The sequence below is a fragment of the Kogia breviceps genome, chromosome 18 (assembly GCF_026419965.1).
Source record: "Kogia breviceps isolate mKogBre1 chromosome 18, mKogBre1 haplotype 1, whole genome shotgun sequence".
NCBI classification, from domain to species: domain Eukaryota; kingdom Metazoa; phylum Chordata; class Mammalia; order Artiodactyla; family Physeteridae; genus Kogia; species Kogia breviceps.
The window spans coordinates 25,837,392-25,850,884 of NC_081327.1; the positions used below are offsets into that span (position 1 = coordinate 25,837,392).

At 52.6% G+C, this 13,493-nt stretch overlaps 1 protein-coding gene across 2 annotated transcripts; it reads right to left on the reverse strand.

Moving 5' to 3' along the window:
* Positions 1-1,431: 1,431 nt before the first annotated feature.
* On the reverse strand, positions 1,432-9,972 carry SNX20 (sorting nexin 20). 2 transcript variants are annotated; one of them, XM_059044976.2, is made up of 4 exons: positions 9,843-9,972; positions 6,531-6,669; positions 4,687-4,838; positions 1,432-3,411 (listed from the first exon to the last, which is right to left on the reverse strand). In XM_059044976.2, exons 2-4 carry the CDS (start codon positions 6,658-6,660, stop codon positions 2,743-2,745), a joined length of 951 nt encoding a protein of 316 aa, XP_058900959.1. In that variant the 5' UTR covers positions 6,661-6,669; positions 9,843-9,972; the 3' UTR covers positions 1,432-2,742. The 2 variants fall into 2 exon arrangements, with proteins under 2 accessions (XP_058900959.1, XP_066874503.1); XM_067018402.1 differs by having other exon boundaries at positions 1,438-3,411; positions 4,687-5,518; positions 9,843-9,933.
* Positions 9,973-13,493: the final 3,521 nt, after the last annotated feature.

Here is a 13,493-nt window from a genome sequence, read left to right on the forward strand (position 1 = left end):
GGGTGTGGCTGGCACGGTGCACCCACCAGGAGCTGCTCAGGCCCTGGGCTGGAGCATGTGTACCGGTGAGGGCCTGGGCTGGGAGGAGGTGGCGCAGGGAGGAACCCAGATGGCAGACTGCCCAGGCTCTGTGGATGATTTTCCTCAAGGCCACCGTCAAGTCAATTCAACATGGGGCTTCTCAAATTTTAACCTGCGTACAGAGGAATCACCTTCGTGGGGCAGGAAGGAGAAGGTGGGTGAGGGAATCTTGTTAACATGCAGATTCTGGTTCAGAAGGTCTAGGGTGGCGCCTGAAATTCTGCCTGTCTCATAAGCTGCAGGTGACACAGACGCTTCTGGTCTGGGGCTCCACCCTGAGCATTAAGGGCAAGTGCACCTCACCTGTTCTGTGAGCTCAACTTTTGAGAAGTCAGGAGAAAAGGGTCCAATCCCAGCTGCCACCACCCCAGAGTTCCCTGGAAAGAAAGACTTAGCAATACCGTGGAGAGGGAGAGGGTCCAGGCAAACAGGGAAGCGGGGTACCCTGGAGGGGTCACAGCGGGCCACAAGGAAAGCTTCCTGGAGGAGGGGGTTGAGGAATTCAAGGACTTGTTTCACGAGCCCAAGAAATGAGCGGGTCTCAGACTTCTGCAGCAAAGGGAGATGTCAGGAGGAGAGGCTGTCGGACACCTGGAGGGGATGAAGACACAGTGTGCGTGGCCCGAAGAAACACCAGTGGACCCACAGGCCATCAGAAGAACTGGGAGGACAGCATCTAGCATCACCAGGAGGAGACAACGTGGGAGGCCTGAAGATGTGCTTTGTGGGTGGGCCCTTTTCAGAAGCCAGAGTAAGTCCTCTTCCTTACTCTGTGGTACCCAGCCCTTCTTTAAGGATACTGATGGGAAACTGCCCCATATGATTTCTTAGGTCCCTTTTACCTCGCATAAGGTTCTGTCCTCTGTCTCGACACCACACACATGTACACCGTATATATGTGATTTTCAGATGCGCAGTCACCCTCCACCCCCTACACTTTAGCACCTCTGAAGTAAATGGCATCTTCCTCTCTATTGGCCTGGATCTATGTTGACTTCCTTCAGAGAGAATTTGCATCTGTGGTGCAAGGTACCTGAAACACCTGCATCTGAAACCTCTTTACCATGACGTCTCAGCTTGAGGATTTTGGACCACACTGTGTGTGTTTAGACCCCAAACCTGGGTGAGTACCAGTTTGCAGTTCAAATTCTAGAGTCTGCCCTCTCCACTCAGCGTCAAAGTTGATTCATGCCTTTCCTCACTGTCCCTTTCTACAAAGCAGATTTATTCTATGTGGACCGTTACATTGGGAGATAACTCTTTGCTCTCCCAGCTTTCTGCTGGAAACTCCTACTAAACTCCCCCGGTTGGGCATTTTTTTTCTTTCTTAGTGAATATTTGGTGCATCTAACCGTTGACAGTAGCATTTTATATTTGATGGAAGACCTTGTAAAATCAATATGATCTTCTTTACTACTACAAAAGAATCGCAGCCCTTTTCATTTTTCCAATTAACACTTTTCCAAGAAAATGAACAGATTTCCAAGAAATCCAATCTCTCCCACTTAAAGTGTCCTTCTCCTGGAATAAACTGAGATACTTGAAAACTTTCTTTTTCTGAAGGCGTCAGTCTGTGTCGAACCTCCAGGAAGGAGCCTGGCTGGGCCACTCCAGGTGCTGCCACATGGTGTCGCTGTTGAATACGTTCGGTGTAGTTCAGTGAATGCTTGTCCACTGTTCTTTGCTGAGCTAGATCTTGGCTCAGGCCAGTGTGGTGCCCCAGGTTAAGGTTCCCAAGTTACAGCCTCACCCTGATAATAACCTCAGCCACATGGTTCAGGTCTTCAGGGACTAGTAGCCTGTTAGGCATATGGGGTCCAAACCAGCCTGTACCATCAGCTCCCGCCCTGTGCTGAACCCAGGTCATTGGTCCAGAATCCACTTCACTTGGGGGCCTGACAGCAGACTTCGGTTAAGGGCATCCCAATCCATTGTCCTTCCGGTGGGGAGGTGTCGAGCATTCAATCTCTTCTACCCAGAGGTCCCACCTCCTGCCAGGGCTATGTCTACGTAATCCAGAAAGGCCATTCAAGGGACAGTTGCCTTACAGATGAAAACCAGCCCCAGGCAGTGATGGCTGCTTCTAGCCCAGGATCCTCTCACCCTTCAAAGGATGACATATGGCTCATCCTGGGGACAAAGCTGGCCTTGAGTAGCAGTAGGTGACCTTTTGTTTTGCTGAGTTGGGCCTACATCTAACAGGGAGGAGCTAGAATACTTAGGATAATAGGTGGCAATATTTGCCAGCAAGGTTGAGGGGGGAGGAACAAAGAGGAAAGGCCCAGGGCAGCTAAAGAGAGATGTCCGTGAGGAAATGGATTCAGCTTTGTCTGTGATGTGCAGTTTAAACTCCTCCTCCAGCTACCTACAGAAACACCAGTAAGGTTGATACGACTCTCCAGTGTTTTGGCAGCTGGGTTTGTGGTTTTGAGACGAAGTGGGCCTGGCATCGGGGGGACACAGGACACAAGCCGAGGCATCCAAGAATGCCCGGAAGCATCTCTGCTCAACACAGATGGGGAAACGGAGGACGAGAGGAGGGGCTTGTTCAAAGTCATCCCACAAGCTGGAGCCCAAAGTGGCTCTTCCTGCTCCGAATCAACCCCCCAAAGCCCACAAGCCACGGTGATCCCCAGTTCTCCAGCTTCCCCCGGGAGCGGCTCAGTACAGATACTCTTGGACCGTAAGCTCCTTCAGGGTGAAGCCCCGGGGGCTGGGCTTCCGGAGCTGGTTCTCCTCCAGTCTCTTCTGCAGGGACACAAAGTCCTTGCCCAGCGCGTAGGCCAGGCGGGCCATGGCGTCCAGCAGCGGGGCGTAGTAACGGTGGCCCTCCCGGGCCTGCAGGCACTGCAGAGCCCTCTCCCCGGCGGCGAAGGCCTCGGCGGGGCGCTCCAGGTCGCGGTGGCACACCAGCATGGCGCACAGGGACGGCACCACCATCGCGGGGCAGTGCAACGTCAGCTTCTCCTGCAGCGGCACCGTGCGCACCAGGATGTCCAGGGCCTTGGTGTACTGCCCCGCACGCAGGCAGCCGAAGGCCTCCTTCAGCTCGGGCCGCGTGAGGAAATCGATGAACTCTCGCGAGCGACGCACGCAGCGGATGGCGTAGAGCAGGCCTAGGTACTCTTTGAGGGCCAGCTTGCGCTCGGAGATCATCTCCGGGGTGAAGTTCCCCATCAGGTGCTTTTTGGGGAAGACGACATCTTCGATCTCTTCCCGGAAGGTCTTTAGGAGTTTCTTCTGGAGCATCTCGAAGTCTGAATAACGTCGTTCCAGGATGGCTTTGTTGCTGTCGAAACTCCCCGTCTGGATGACGACGATTTGGTACATCTGCGGTGCAAAGAGAGAGCGCCTTTGACTACACCCTCACGGAGGGTTTGAACTGACAGAGAGAGCCCGGGAAATAAGATAATGATGACCATCATTTAAAGCACGCCCTGGAAATGGGTGATGGTTATCTGCAATTCTGTTTTAAATTGCCATCAGCGTTGGCTGAGCTGTAACAGCGAATCGTGACAAGAGTCAACCGGAAAATAACAGACACAGCGACGTGCAGGCATCCTGGGGCAGAAAGGGCGCACGGGAACCTGCGGTGCGGGGGGCCCTGGGGCGTTCTTGGTTTTACGTGGTCAAAACTGGGCCTCAGGTTCCTGAACTGGGAGGCTTGGATCAATAAGATCTGTGTTTTCCAGGTGTGGAACTCCTGGCAGGTGGTTTCAGGTGATATACTGGCAGTGATGTTATAAGTAAGAAAACTATTCTTGTCTCTTCTCTTTCAAGAGAATGCTGATTAAGGACACAGACTGCCTGGCTTATAATTCCAGCCCACCACGGTCTAGCTGTGTGGTTTTAGGTAGGTACTTTAACCTCTCTGAGCCTCCGTTTTCTCATCCAGAGAATGAGGATAGTAGCCTGCCTCGCTGGGTGAGGATTAAATGAATTAATGCACTGAAACCATGACGTGCAGTCAGCACTCAGGGTCAGCTATTATTATTACTCCGCTCCCATTTGGGGAATGGTGGGGGGGGGCAAAGAAAGGCTGTGTGGCTCTTCCATAGTCATTAACCTCTCCCCCAAGGAGAGGCTGAAATTCCATTCCAAAGAAAACAGCCCCAAGCCCAGCTTTCCACCAGCCATGGTAACCAGCTAGAATTTAATAACAGCCCTGAGCTTTCCTTGTATTTACTTTTATAATGACCTTTTCTTATGCCGTGTGATACTGGTTTTCCATTTAAGGTATTTCCCTTTGAAATAAATCTATTCAGTGTTTTTAAAAAGTGATCCACTTTAAAGAAAAAAATGAGGTACATAATAAAAATGATCTGAGGATATCAAAAACAGTGAAGAAGGGACACAGAAGATAATACCGGGTAACATGGGATTAAACTGGGCACTTTGCTTCTTAGGCTTAGGCACCTTGACTCTCAAATCCTCACGGTGCTGAGCATGAAATCTCACTTTTGGACCATTTTTTGCCAGAAGACCTCTGTGAGTTAAAGTGTGTCAATCCATTTCCTGGTCAGGGAGACTGAGGTGCCACCAGCCTTGCCCAGGGCCGGGAAGGAGGCCGTGAAGGCGCACCGTCACTCTTTGGTCTCTGCTTACCACAAACTTGGAGACTCTCCCCTCCTCGATGCGGGCAGAAGCGATCTCGAAGAGCAGCTTGACGTGCTTCCAGCAGTGTTTCTGGGTCCGCCAGTACTCCTGCAGCTCCCGCGTGGTCATGCTGGAGTTGGAGCTTTGGCTGTCGTGGGCATCTGGAAGGACCGCGCGCTTAAGGACTAACACAGGTCAGTGCGCTTTGGGGGCAAGGGCTTGGGGAGGTGGCTGGGTCTGTCTGGGATGAGCCGTGGGAATCTGGAAGCGCTGTGAATATCCCTCTCCTCCATCCCACCTTGGATAGGCCCAGTCGGGCATCAGTGAGACCCCTACACCCAACCAGGCCGAATCCATCTCGCCAGGGGCAACCTGGAGCAGCCGAGCGTCCCCAAGAGGCTTCTTGGTTGTGAAATGCAGTGTGTTTGTGGTAGATCGTCCACTTCTGGCTGTTGTGAAACCCCACGCTCCTGAAGAGCAGGGATGTGGCTGGTTGCTTTCCACCCTCCCTACTGTCGGCTGAGCGCACACCAGCGGATGATGGGGGGAGCTTTGAGGGTGCTGGGCTCCAGGTTCAGCTTGGCCGGCCCTTCCTCTCTCATCGCATTTCCCACACTCCCTGCTTTTTCTTGCGCATGGCACTTCTTCGGCCTCAGATGCCATCCTCTTTCCCTGCCTCAAAAAGTAACAGTGTTTCTTGGGCTTCCCTGGTGGCGCAGTGGTTGAGAGTCTGCCTGCCGATGCAGGGGACGTGGGTTTGTGCCCCGGTCCGGGAAGATCCCACATTCCGCGGAGCGGCTAGGCCCATGAGCTGTGGTCGCTGAGCCTGCATGTCCGGAGCCTGTGCTCCACAACGGGAGAGGCCACAACAGAGAAAGGCCCGCGTACCGAAAAAAAGAAAAAAAAAAGTAACAGTGTTTCTTAAACCTCACTTGAGCCCTAGGCCATTCTGAGAATGTTGGGAAAGATTAGAATCCTTCCTCCCCGCAAATGTACAAACCACTGAACATTTGATTTCAAGGGATGTGTGTCCCGGGAGCCCTTCTCCAATGCGTCCTTCAAGACCCAACCCATATATCGTTTCAACTGCCCTTTGGTGTTAGAATAAGAGCCTCCCACCTTGTCCCCGTGCCTCTTCCAGGGCATCTTACATTATTTTCTACAGAGCCGTTTCCTTACTAAACTTGAAGGCCAGCACGGTGTTTGATTGTTCCTGCTTCCCCAGTGCCTGCGTAGCGCCAGGAACAGAGCAGGCGGTCAGCCAGCACATCTTGAAGGGCTGCATGCATATGGCAGACATTTGCTCCAGGAGCTGGCGCTATAGCAGACACTGTCAGTGCCCGGCCGTGCCCCCTCACTGGCATTGACTGTTTTGGAACATTCCACTGGCTTCTATCGGAAGCACCTGGGACTCCCCCCCCCGAGGGCTTTCTTGGGCCATTGCAACATGTTGTGGAGCATACCTCTGCCAATGGAGGATGGGAGCAGGGGATAGCAGCCTGGCCGCCTCGCCACTGGGATGGCACAGCTCTAAGGTGTGCTCCATACGGCCTCCCAGACAACCCCCGTTGGGACTGAGCCCCAGTTGCTCACAGTGGTAATCTTTTCATCGACATCCCGTACTGGTTTCCTGCCCTTCCTTTCCTCGGTTTCCCACTCCCCTGCCATACCTCCTGGCATTGTCTCCTGGATAAACCACTGGCACCAAATCCCTGTCTCAGTGTCTACTTTGGGATCACACAAGTTAAGTGAGCTGCCCTGTTTCTCGTGGCATCCACTGAAGTCTGCACATTTGTATTTCAAAAGTCTTCAAACCTCTATCCCCCCGACCAAGCCCCAAGCCTCAAGCCCACCTAAGTGCTCTTCAGGTCCTGGAAGTGGGAGGTCTGGGCCAGGGGCTGATGCTTTCGGCTTGGCCCCTGCCATGCACTGGGATATGGGTCTTGTCCATCCGGGGCTTCTGGCATGCTTGGGACTTGCCATGCTCCAAGGCTGCCAGGAAAACAAGAGAGAACAGTGAGTGCCCACTTGTGTTGGCGTTCCTGGTGGCTCCTGGGGTGCTCAGAGTCTCCACTGCGGAGCCCTCCACTGCCCACCTAGCCATCCGCCCAACTGCCAGATGCTGAACCTGGGCCTGGCCCTTTGCCGGACTGATCTCTCCAGGGCTGAGCAGAACCTTCTCTCACAGTCAGGATCCTTATATTATCGACTTGCTCTGACTTTTAAATGAGGTGACTTTAAGCAAAGGTAGTAGCGTAACGATTACTTGAGAGAAAGCTGCTGCCTTGTCCAGAAAAACCAATATTTCATTTCATATTACATGTGTAAATAAAACCTCGGTGTCCAAAGCAAGGAGGCTGGTACGCATCCTTCCCTCTTCTCTCTCTTTATCTTTAAGCAAACATTTACTAGCAACTTGTTAGACCCACTTCATATACACACGCAGGCTCGTCACACTCACTATCTGATTTGACACCCACGAGAATCTATCGTGGCTCCAATAACAGATAAGGAAACTGAGGTTTAGCCGGAGGTCACGTGACTGGTGAGCGTGACCAACCAGCAAAGCCAAATGCCTGTGGGGTGCAGCCTGCGCGCCCTGCACGCGACACCCACTCTCTCACTTCATCTGAATCTGTGCGTGGTAGGAGTTTCTCGTCTCCCTTTTATGGTAAAAGAACTGAGACTTTGAGCTGCCCAGGATCGAGAGCTGGTAACTGGTGGGCAGGGCACACACGCAGGCTGGTCTGACTTCAGAATCCTCTCCCTGGTACTCGGGGGACAGCGGGTAGTAGGAGTCCTGGGGTTCATTTTATGCAGAACTCTGTCTGTGACCCAGGTAAGTGAACAAGATGAGCTGGTGCCTGGAAGTTATCTAACTTCTCTGAGCCTCAGTTTCCTACAAAAGGGGCACAATAACCTTCACGAGGTTGGGGTGAGTGTTAAGTCAGGTACACCGTGAGAAGCGCCAGGTCAGGGCTGTGCACGTACCAGATACCGTATTGGTCCCTTTTAGGAGTACCTGACCCGTGATAGATGCTCTAGGAAATATGTGAGAAATAAATGGCTGAATTAAGATGTAAGTTGGAATGCAAGTTAAAATGTCTGAGCCAAATTAGAGAAAGGGCCAATTAAAACATCAGCTCAGGGCTTCCCTGGTGGCGCGGTGGTTGGGAGTCCGCCTGCCGATGCAGGAGACGCGGGTTCGTGCCCTGGTCCGGGAGGATCCCACGTGCCGCGGAGCGGCTGGGCCCGTGAGCCGTGGCCGCTGAGCCTGCGCGTCCGGAGCCTGCGCTCCGCAGGGGGAGAGGCCACGGCAGTGAGAGGCCCGCATACCGCAAAAAAAAAAAAAAAAAAAAAAAAAAAACCACATCAGCTCAGATGGAGCGAGTAGCTGGGGTGCCATTTAGGCACAGAAATTCAAAATAAGAAGGGTGCAAGTGACCTGACCTCCTTCTTAACGTGTTCTTGCTGGGTCAGGTGAAAGGAACCCTGGAGCATTCTCCAGGGGGCTCTGTGCTGGTGTCCAGTGGGGGGGCTCTCAGAGACCCTCTGTCCAGCCTCATCCTATACAGATGGGAAACCGAGGCACAGAGCAGGGCATGGCTGGACCAGGGCTGCACTCGCTTGAGAACGCTATAGCTTTCTCCCCTTGAGGAGTCAGGCCTTCCGTCCTGCCCAGCTGTGGGTCTGTAGGCAAGTTATTTAATATCTCCAGTCCTCGGTTTTCCCACCTGAGAGGTGTGGCCGCCAGCCCTCTCCTAAATGATGGATGGCTAGGAACAGGTTCCCTATATTCTGGTAGGTGCCCAGGCAAGATAGCAAGTGGTCCACACACTCTTCTCCCACGGACTTTGGGTAGCCAGGACTCCTGGGGGCTCAGTGATTCCTGTGGGCACTCCTATGCACCTGCTTCAGTTGGCTCATCTGTAAAATGGGTGATGGCGAGTAGAATTGGCCTCAGTGGTCCCAGCCCTTCCGGCTCTGCTGTCTTGATCAGGCAGCTGGTGCCAGGTCAGAAGCAGGGCACTGTTTGCCCAGAGACCCCATGAGACCCCAGGAATGATGGCCTTGGCTGGGTATTCCAGCAAAGACCTGGGAAAGCTGAGCATGAACCCAGAGCTTAGAATAAATCTAAAATTCAGCAGCCAGAGCCAGCTCCCTTAGGTTTTCTTTTATGGGATCGGCTGAAACTGGAAAGTGGCAGGGAGAAAGTTGTCACCGGTGCCTCTATGGTGTCTCTAGTCCTCAGTTTCCACATCTGTGAGATGGGGAAACAATCCTGTGACTCCAAAAGCTCTTTGGGGACGGCTGTACATGGTGTTCTGTGGGCCCCTCCCTCCCATCTCTACACCCCACAGAGCAAAGATGTCTAGGCTTTACAACAAAATATGACAAGTGTTGGTACTCCTGGCTTGGGGGCCTGTCCTTGGCCCAGCGGACAGCAGCTGCCCAGCCCCTCCACCATCCAGCTCCGGGAGCTGTCACCCTTGTTCCCTCCTTCCCCGGTGCCCTGAGCATCACTTCTTCCTCTAAGGGATGCCTGCCATGTCCAGCCTTCTTCTGATGGGCACACAGGGTCCCCTTCAGAGCCCATGCTACCTCTCTGAGGGGGCAGGAGGGGACATTCCATCAGGGGTGAAACTCCAGCAGAGTAAAGCGCCCTGGTCCAACCTAGGAGACAGAAGGTCCTGGACACTGGATGGGCGCACTGCCAAATGTGAGCATGCAGCAGAACTTCCTCAGGGGCGGGGGTAGGGGTGGAGGTGCCGAAGGGCAGATTTCCTGCTCCCAACATCAGAGAGTCCCATCTAGCAGGTCCCGGGGTGAGCCCTGGATTCTGCATTTTGCACCAGTCCTGAGGGCTGTGCTGATACAGGCGTTCCCTGGCACCACTTTTTGAGAAACACAGGTTTGGTGGATTATTCCCCAGGCTCAAGAGAGGTTGGAGAAGCATCTGGCACTTCAAAAGGAATTGAGGAGATGGAGGGTCGAGGAGCTGCTCTCTGCTCTACCCCAATGCGCTGAGGGGAGTCCTGCATCTCTGTCACCAGCCCTTCTCCCTACCACCCTGCCCCCAAGAGGTACCGAGGGATGGTTACAGGAGGAGGGGGCTCAGGCCACAGGTGGGCAGAGGCCCACTGAGCTTGCGATCAGACACTGACCTGAGGTCTCTGGTCCTGTGCGTGTCCAGGGGTCCAGGAGGGATGTCACATGGCCCCCTTCAGCTCTCTGTTCCAAGCTCTGGGCGAGCAGGCCAGTCGCTGCCACTTAGCTAAGTTTCCGGTATGAAAACAGGAAATAAGCTGTGTGACCCGCTCCTGGTTGCCCCAGCCCATTGGCTGATGAAAGATGGTAGTGAACTCAATTAACAGACAGTCTGAGGCTGCCCCGCTGGGCAGGACTTGGCAGGGCAGGGCGGGCCTGGATCTCAGTTCCCACATCAGCCTGTCTGACCCTCAGGGTCCTTGACAATCTCTGACATTTCGGACATTAGTTCCCAAAGCTCTTTAATGTTCATTATCCTACCCTAGTGAGCTAGGCATGATGGGGGCCGTCCTGCTCTAAGGACAGATGGGGAAACTGAGGCTTGGAGCAGAGAGCTGGGGGGATGCAAAGCCAGGGCCGGATTGGGGGCGGGTAGACTCAGAGTGCCTTTTTCTGGCGGAAGCTGCATCCCACATGCCGGACACCAAGTACCAGGGAAGCCAAACCTCTGGGCAGTTGCGTGATTTGTAGCCAACCATATTGTGTGGCCTGGACTGCAGGAGGCTGGAACAAGACAAAAAATAGAACCTCTCCAGCTCCCCCCGCCCCCCGCCAAGAAGTCTACCATGTATCTCTCCCTAGAGCTATGATTCCTCTCCTCCCCAGTCCTGATTTTGATGGCGATTAATTCCTTGCTTCTCTTTGTAATTTATCCCTTACTAACAGACCCCAAAACAACAGTTTCATTTTATTCATTTTTGTGTTTTATATAAATTGAGCCACACGTACTGTTTGTATGCTTTGGTGCTTTGCTTCTTTCATTCAGCATTTATGTGAATAAGATTCATCAATTTTTTTGTGTGTAGCTAAAGCTTTTTCATTTTTACTGCTGTATGGCTACATTATTTGAATATATCAGTACTTATCTTTTTTTTTTGGTCTATTGAGGCACATTTGGGTTGTTGCTAGTTTGGGCCATCGTGATCAGTGCTGCTGGGAATATTCTTCCACTTTCATCCAACGCACATATTTATCTGAAGCGAAATTACTGGGTCTCAGAGTATGACTAGCTTCAGCTGTACTCAATCATGCCAAACACTTTTCCTGAGTGGTGTGTCATTTTGCAATCCCACCAGCAGTGTATGAAGGCTCTAGAAGTTCTGCGTCCTCACCTCAATAATATCAATATATTCTCAATAATATCTTTCCCATCCTATGGTTTGCATTTATACTCTCTTATAATGGGGTCTTTTGATAAATAGAAGTTGCCAACTTTAAAGCATTCAACTGTATCAATCTTTTCTTTCATAGCTGGTGTCAGACCATAAGACCATGGACATTACTCCTTTATCGTTCTTCCTGCAACAACTTCACAGGCCACTGTGAGGCTTAAGATGAGTTAAGATGCTCAAAGCACTTAGGACGATGCTGGTATCTAGTAAGCACTGTACAAGGGCGGGCAATTCTTGTTATTCTACAAACCTTTCTAGTTTGCCTTTCTTACTAGCGGCAGTAGAATGCCCTTAGAGTAAGTAGATTTTTGTGTATGGTGTGAGGTAGGAGGTCCATGTTTTTTCCCCACACGTTCACCTACTGACCTTATTTATTGAAATGGTCATCCAATCCCACTGCTTTGCAGTGCCATCACTGTTATAAAAAGAGTATCCACACATGTCAGGGTCCGTTTAGCTCAGGGGAAGGGGCATCAGTAGCGGGCCTCTGGCCTGCTAGCTGGTGAGCCCCTGGGGTGCAGGGGCCGTATCTCATTCACCTCCACCTTGCACTGCCCCATAGAACACCTGGTGTGGCGTGGAGATGCAGGCTTTGTATAGAGGGAGACTGGAACTCCGTCTCTCCTCCTCTCTGAGTCCTGTCCTGCGCCTGGAACCTGCGAGATGTCAGTGTAGACTCTGAGCCCTTCTCTGCAGCCCTGTGTGCCTCTCACCCCCAACCAGCAACCATGGGGAAGAGTGTGTAGAAGCCACTGCTTCCTCTTCTCAGGGTGGGAGATGCTTTTTGGAAACCCCCAGACACGCAGGAGTGTCTGGCCTACGTAGGAAGGACCTAGCTGGACCAGAGTAACCAGGAGAGGCCACATTTGGCCACCTGCCGGGTGTTGGCTTTCCTCTGCAGGACAGGGCTCGAGGAGGCAGAGGACCTCTATATGTCTACAAGGACAGGCAGCGCCCTGCTGTCATGGTCGGGGGGGGGGACAGGGATGCGCATCCCCCCACTGCACTACTGAAGCCAAAGGGGACACCAAGGGGCCTTGGGAACTCAGGAAGGGAAGTGCTGGCATGTCAGAGTCTAGGTGTCTTCCCTAGAATTCACCCTGCTTGGACCCTTCATTGGCCTCCTCCGCATTCCGAGTAAACCCAGCCCCCCCCAGCTGAGGCCTCCGTAATCTGCTGGTTGCCCCCTTCTTAACCTCATTTGCACCCCTCCCAGCATCGCTTACCACACAGCGGCCATCCGGACTGCTTTCTGTTCCTCAAATGTGCTTCACAGCCTTTGCCCCTGCAATTCCTTCAGCCGTCAATGTCCTGCTCTCAGTTCCTTCCACGACAGGCTCTTTTCTTTCTCACCCTCAGGGTGCAGCTCGATTGTCTCTACTTTGTGCAGCCCTCCGTGACCCCCCATCAAGAACTATCATTGTTCTGCTTATTTGTTTACCTGTTTAGTGCCTGTCTGGAATGCCTTGATCACGCGGACTTGGTCTGTGGCAGCGTGCTGTCCCCAGTACCCACCGCAGCGCCTGCCACCTAGTGGGTGCTCGGTAATTGTGGGAATGAATGAATGAGTGGGCGAACACAGAGAAGTGGAGATCGGTCTGTGACTCCAGATCAGCCCTGACTCACTGTGCGACCTGGGCAGGCCACTGCCCTCTCTGAATGTCAGTTTCCTTAACTGCGACATGAGATTAAGTTAAGGATCCTCCCAGCACCAAAGCATTCCACACTGGGCAGATAACAGTACTGTAAACTACCACGCACTGCTGCTCTGGATGTCTGACAAGCTTGGGGCTCCCAACACCGAAACACCACTTTTGAGAAATTCAGTAAGAATTGATTGATCACAGGAGCGCCTCCACGTGTCTGGCAAAGAAAACCCAAACTGGGGAGGTGTTTGTTCGTAAGTAGGGGATGCAAGACCCGGTCATGTCAATCTTGTTTTTCCATAGCTGGGTATACAAACGTTAGCTTTTAACAAAATCTCAAAAGTTCTTAATATTGCAGGGTTTTAAAATTAGGGTCACAGACAGAGTGCGCTGTGGGGCACCGACGTGGTTATACTGAGACATAGCAGAGCGACGGGTGGGCCGGGGCGGGGGGCTGGGACTGGGGCGTGGGTTTCTATCTCTATGCTGCGGGCTGGGGAGGCACTTCAGCCCTTCCTGGGCCTCACACAAGCTCTATCAGTCCTTCTGATCTGTGTAAGAATTCATGGCTAAAATGTGGAGAAAATCTCACTTTAATGATCAGCAGGACACAGACATCTTGTGTTCCTGGGAGATCTGTTTGCTTAGGTAAAGGCTTTGATGAGTTTGCATGGGAGTTTAGGGCCATTGCACGTAGTTTGAAGGTTTGTGCCCTGCCCAGAGAGCCTCA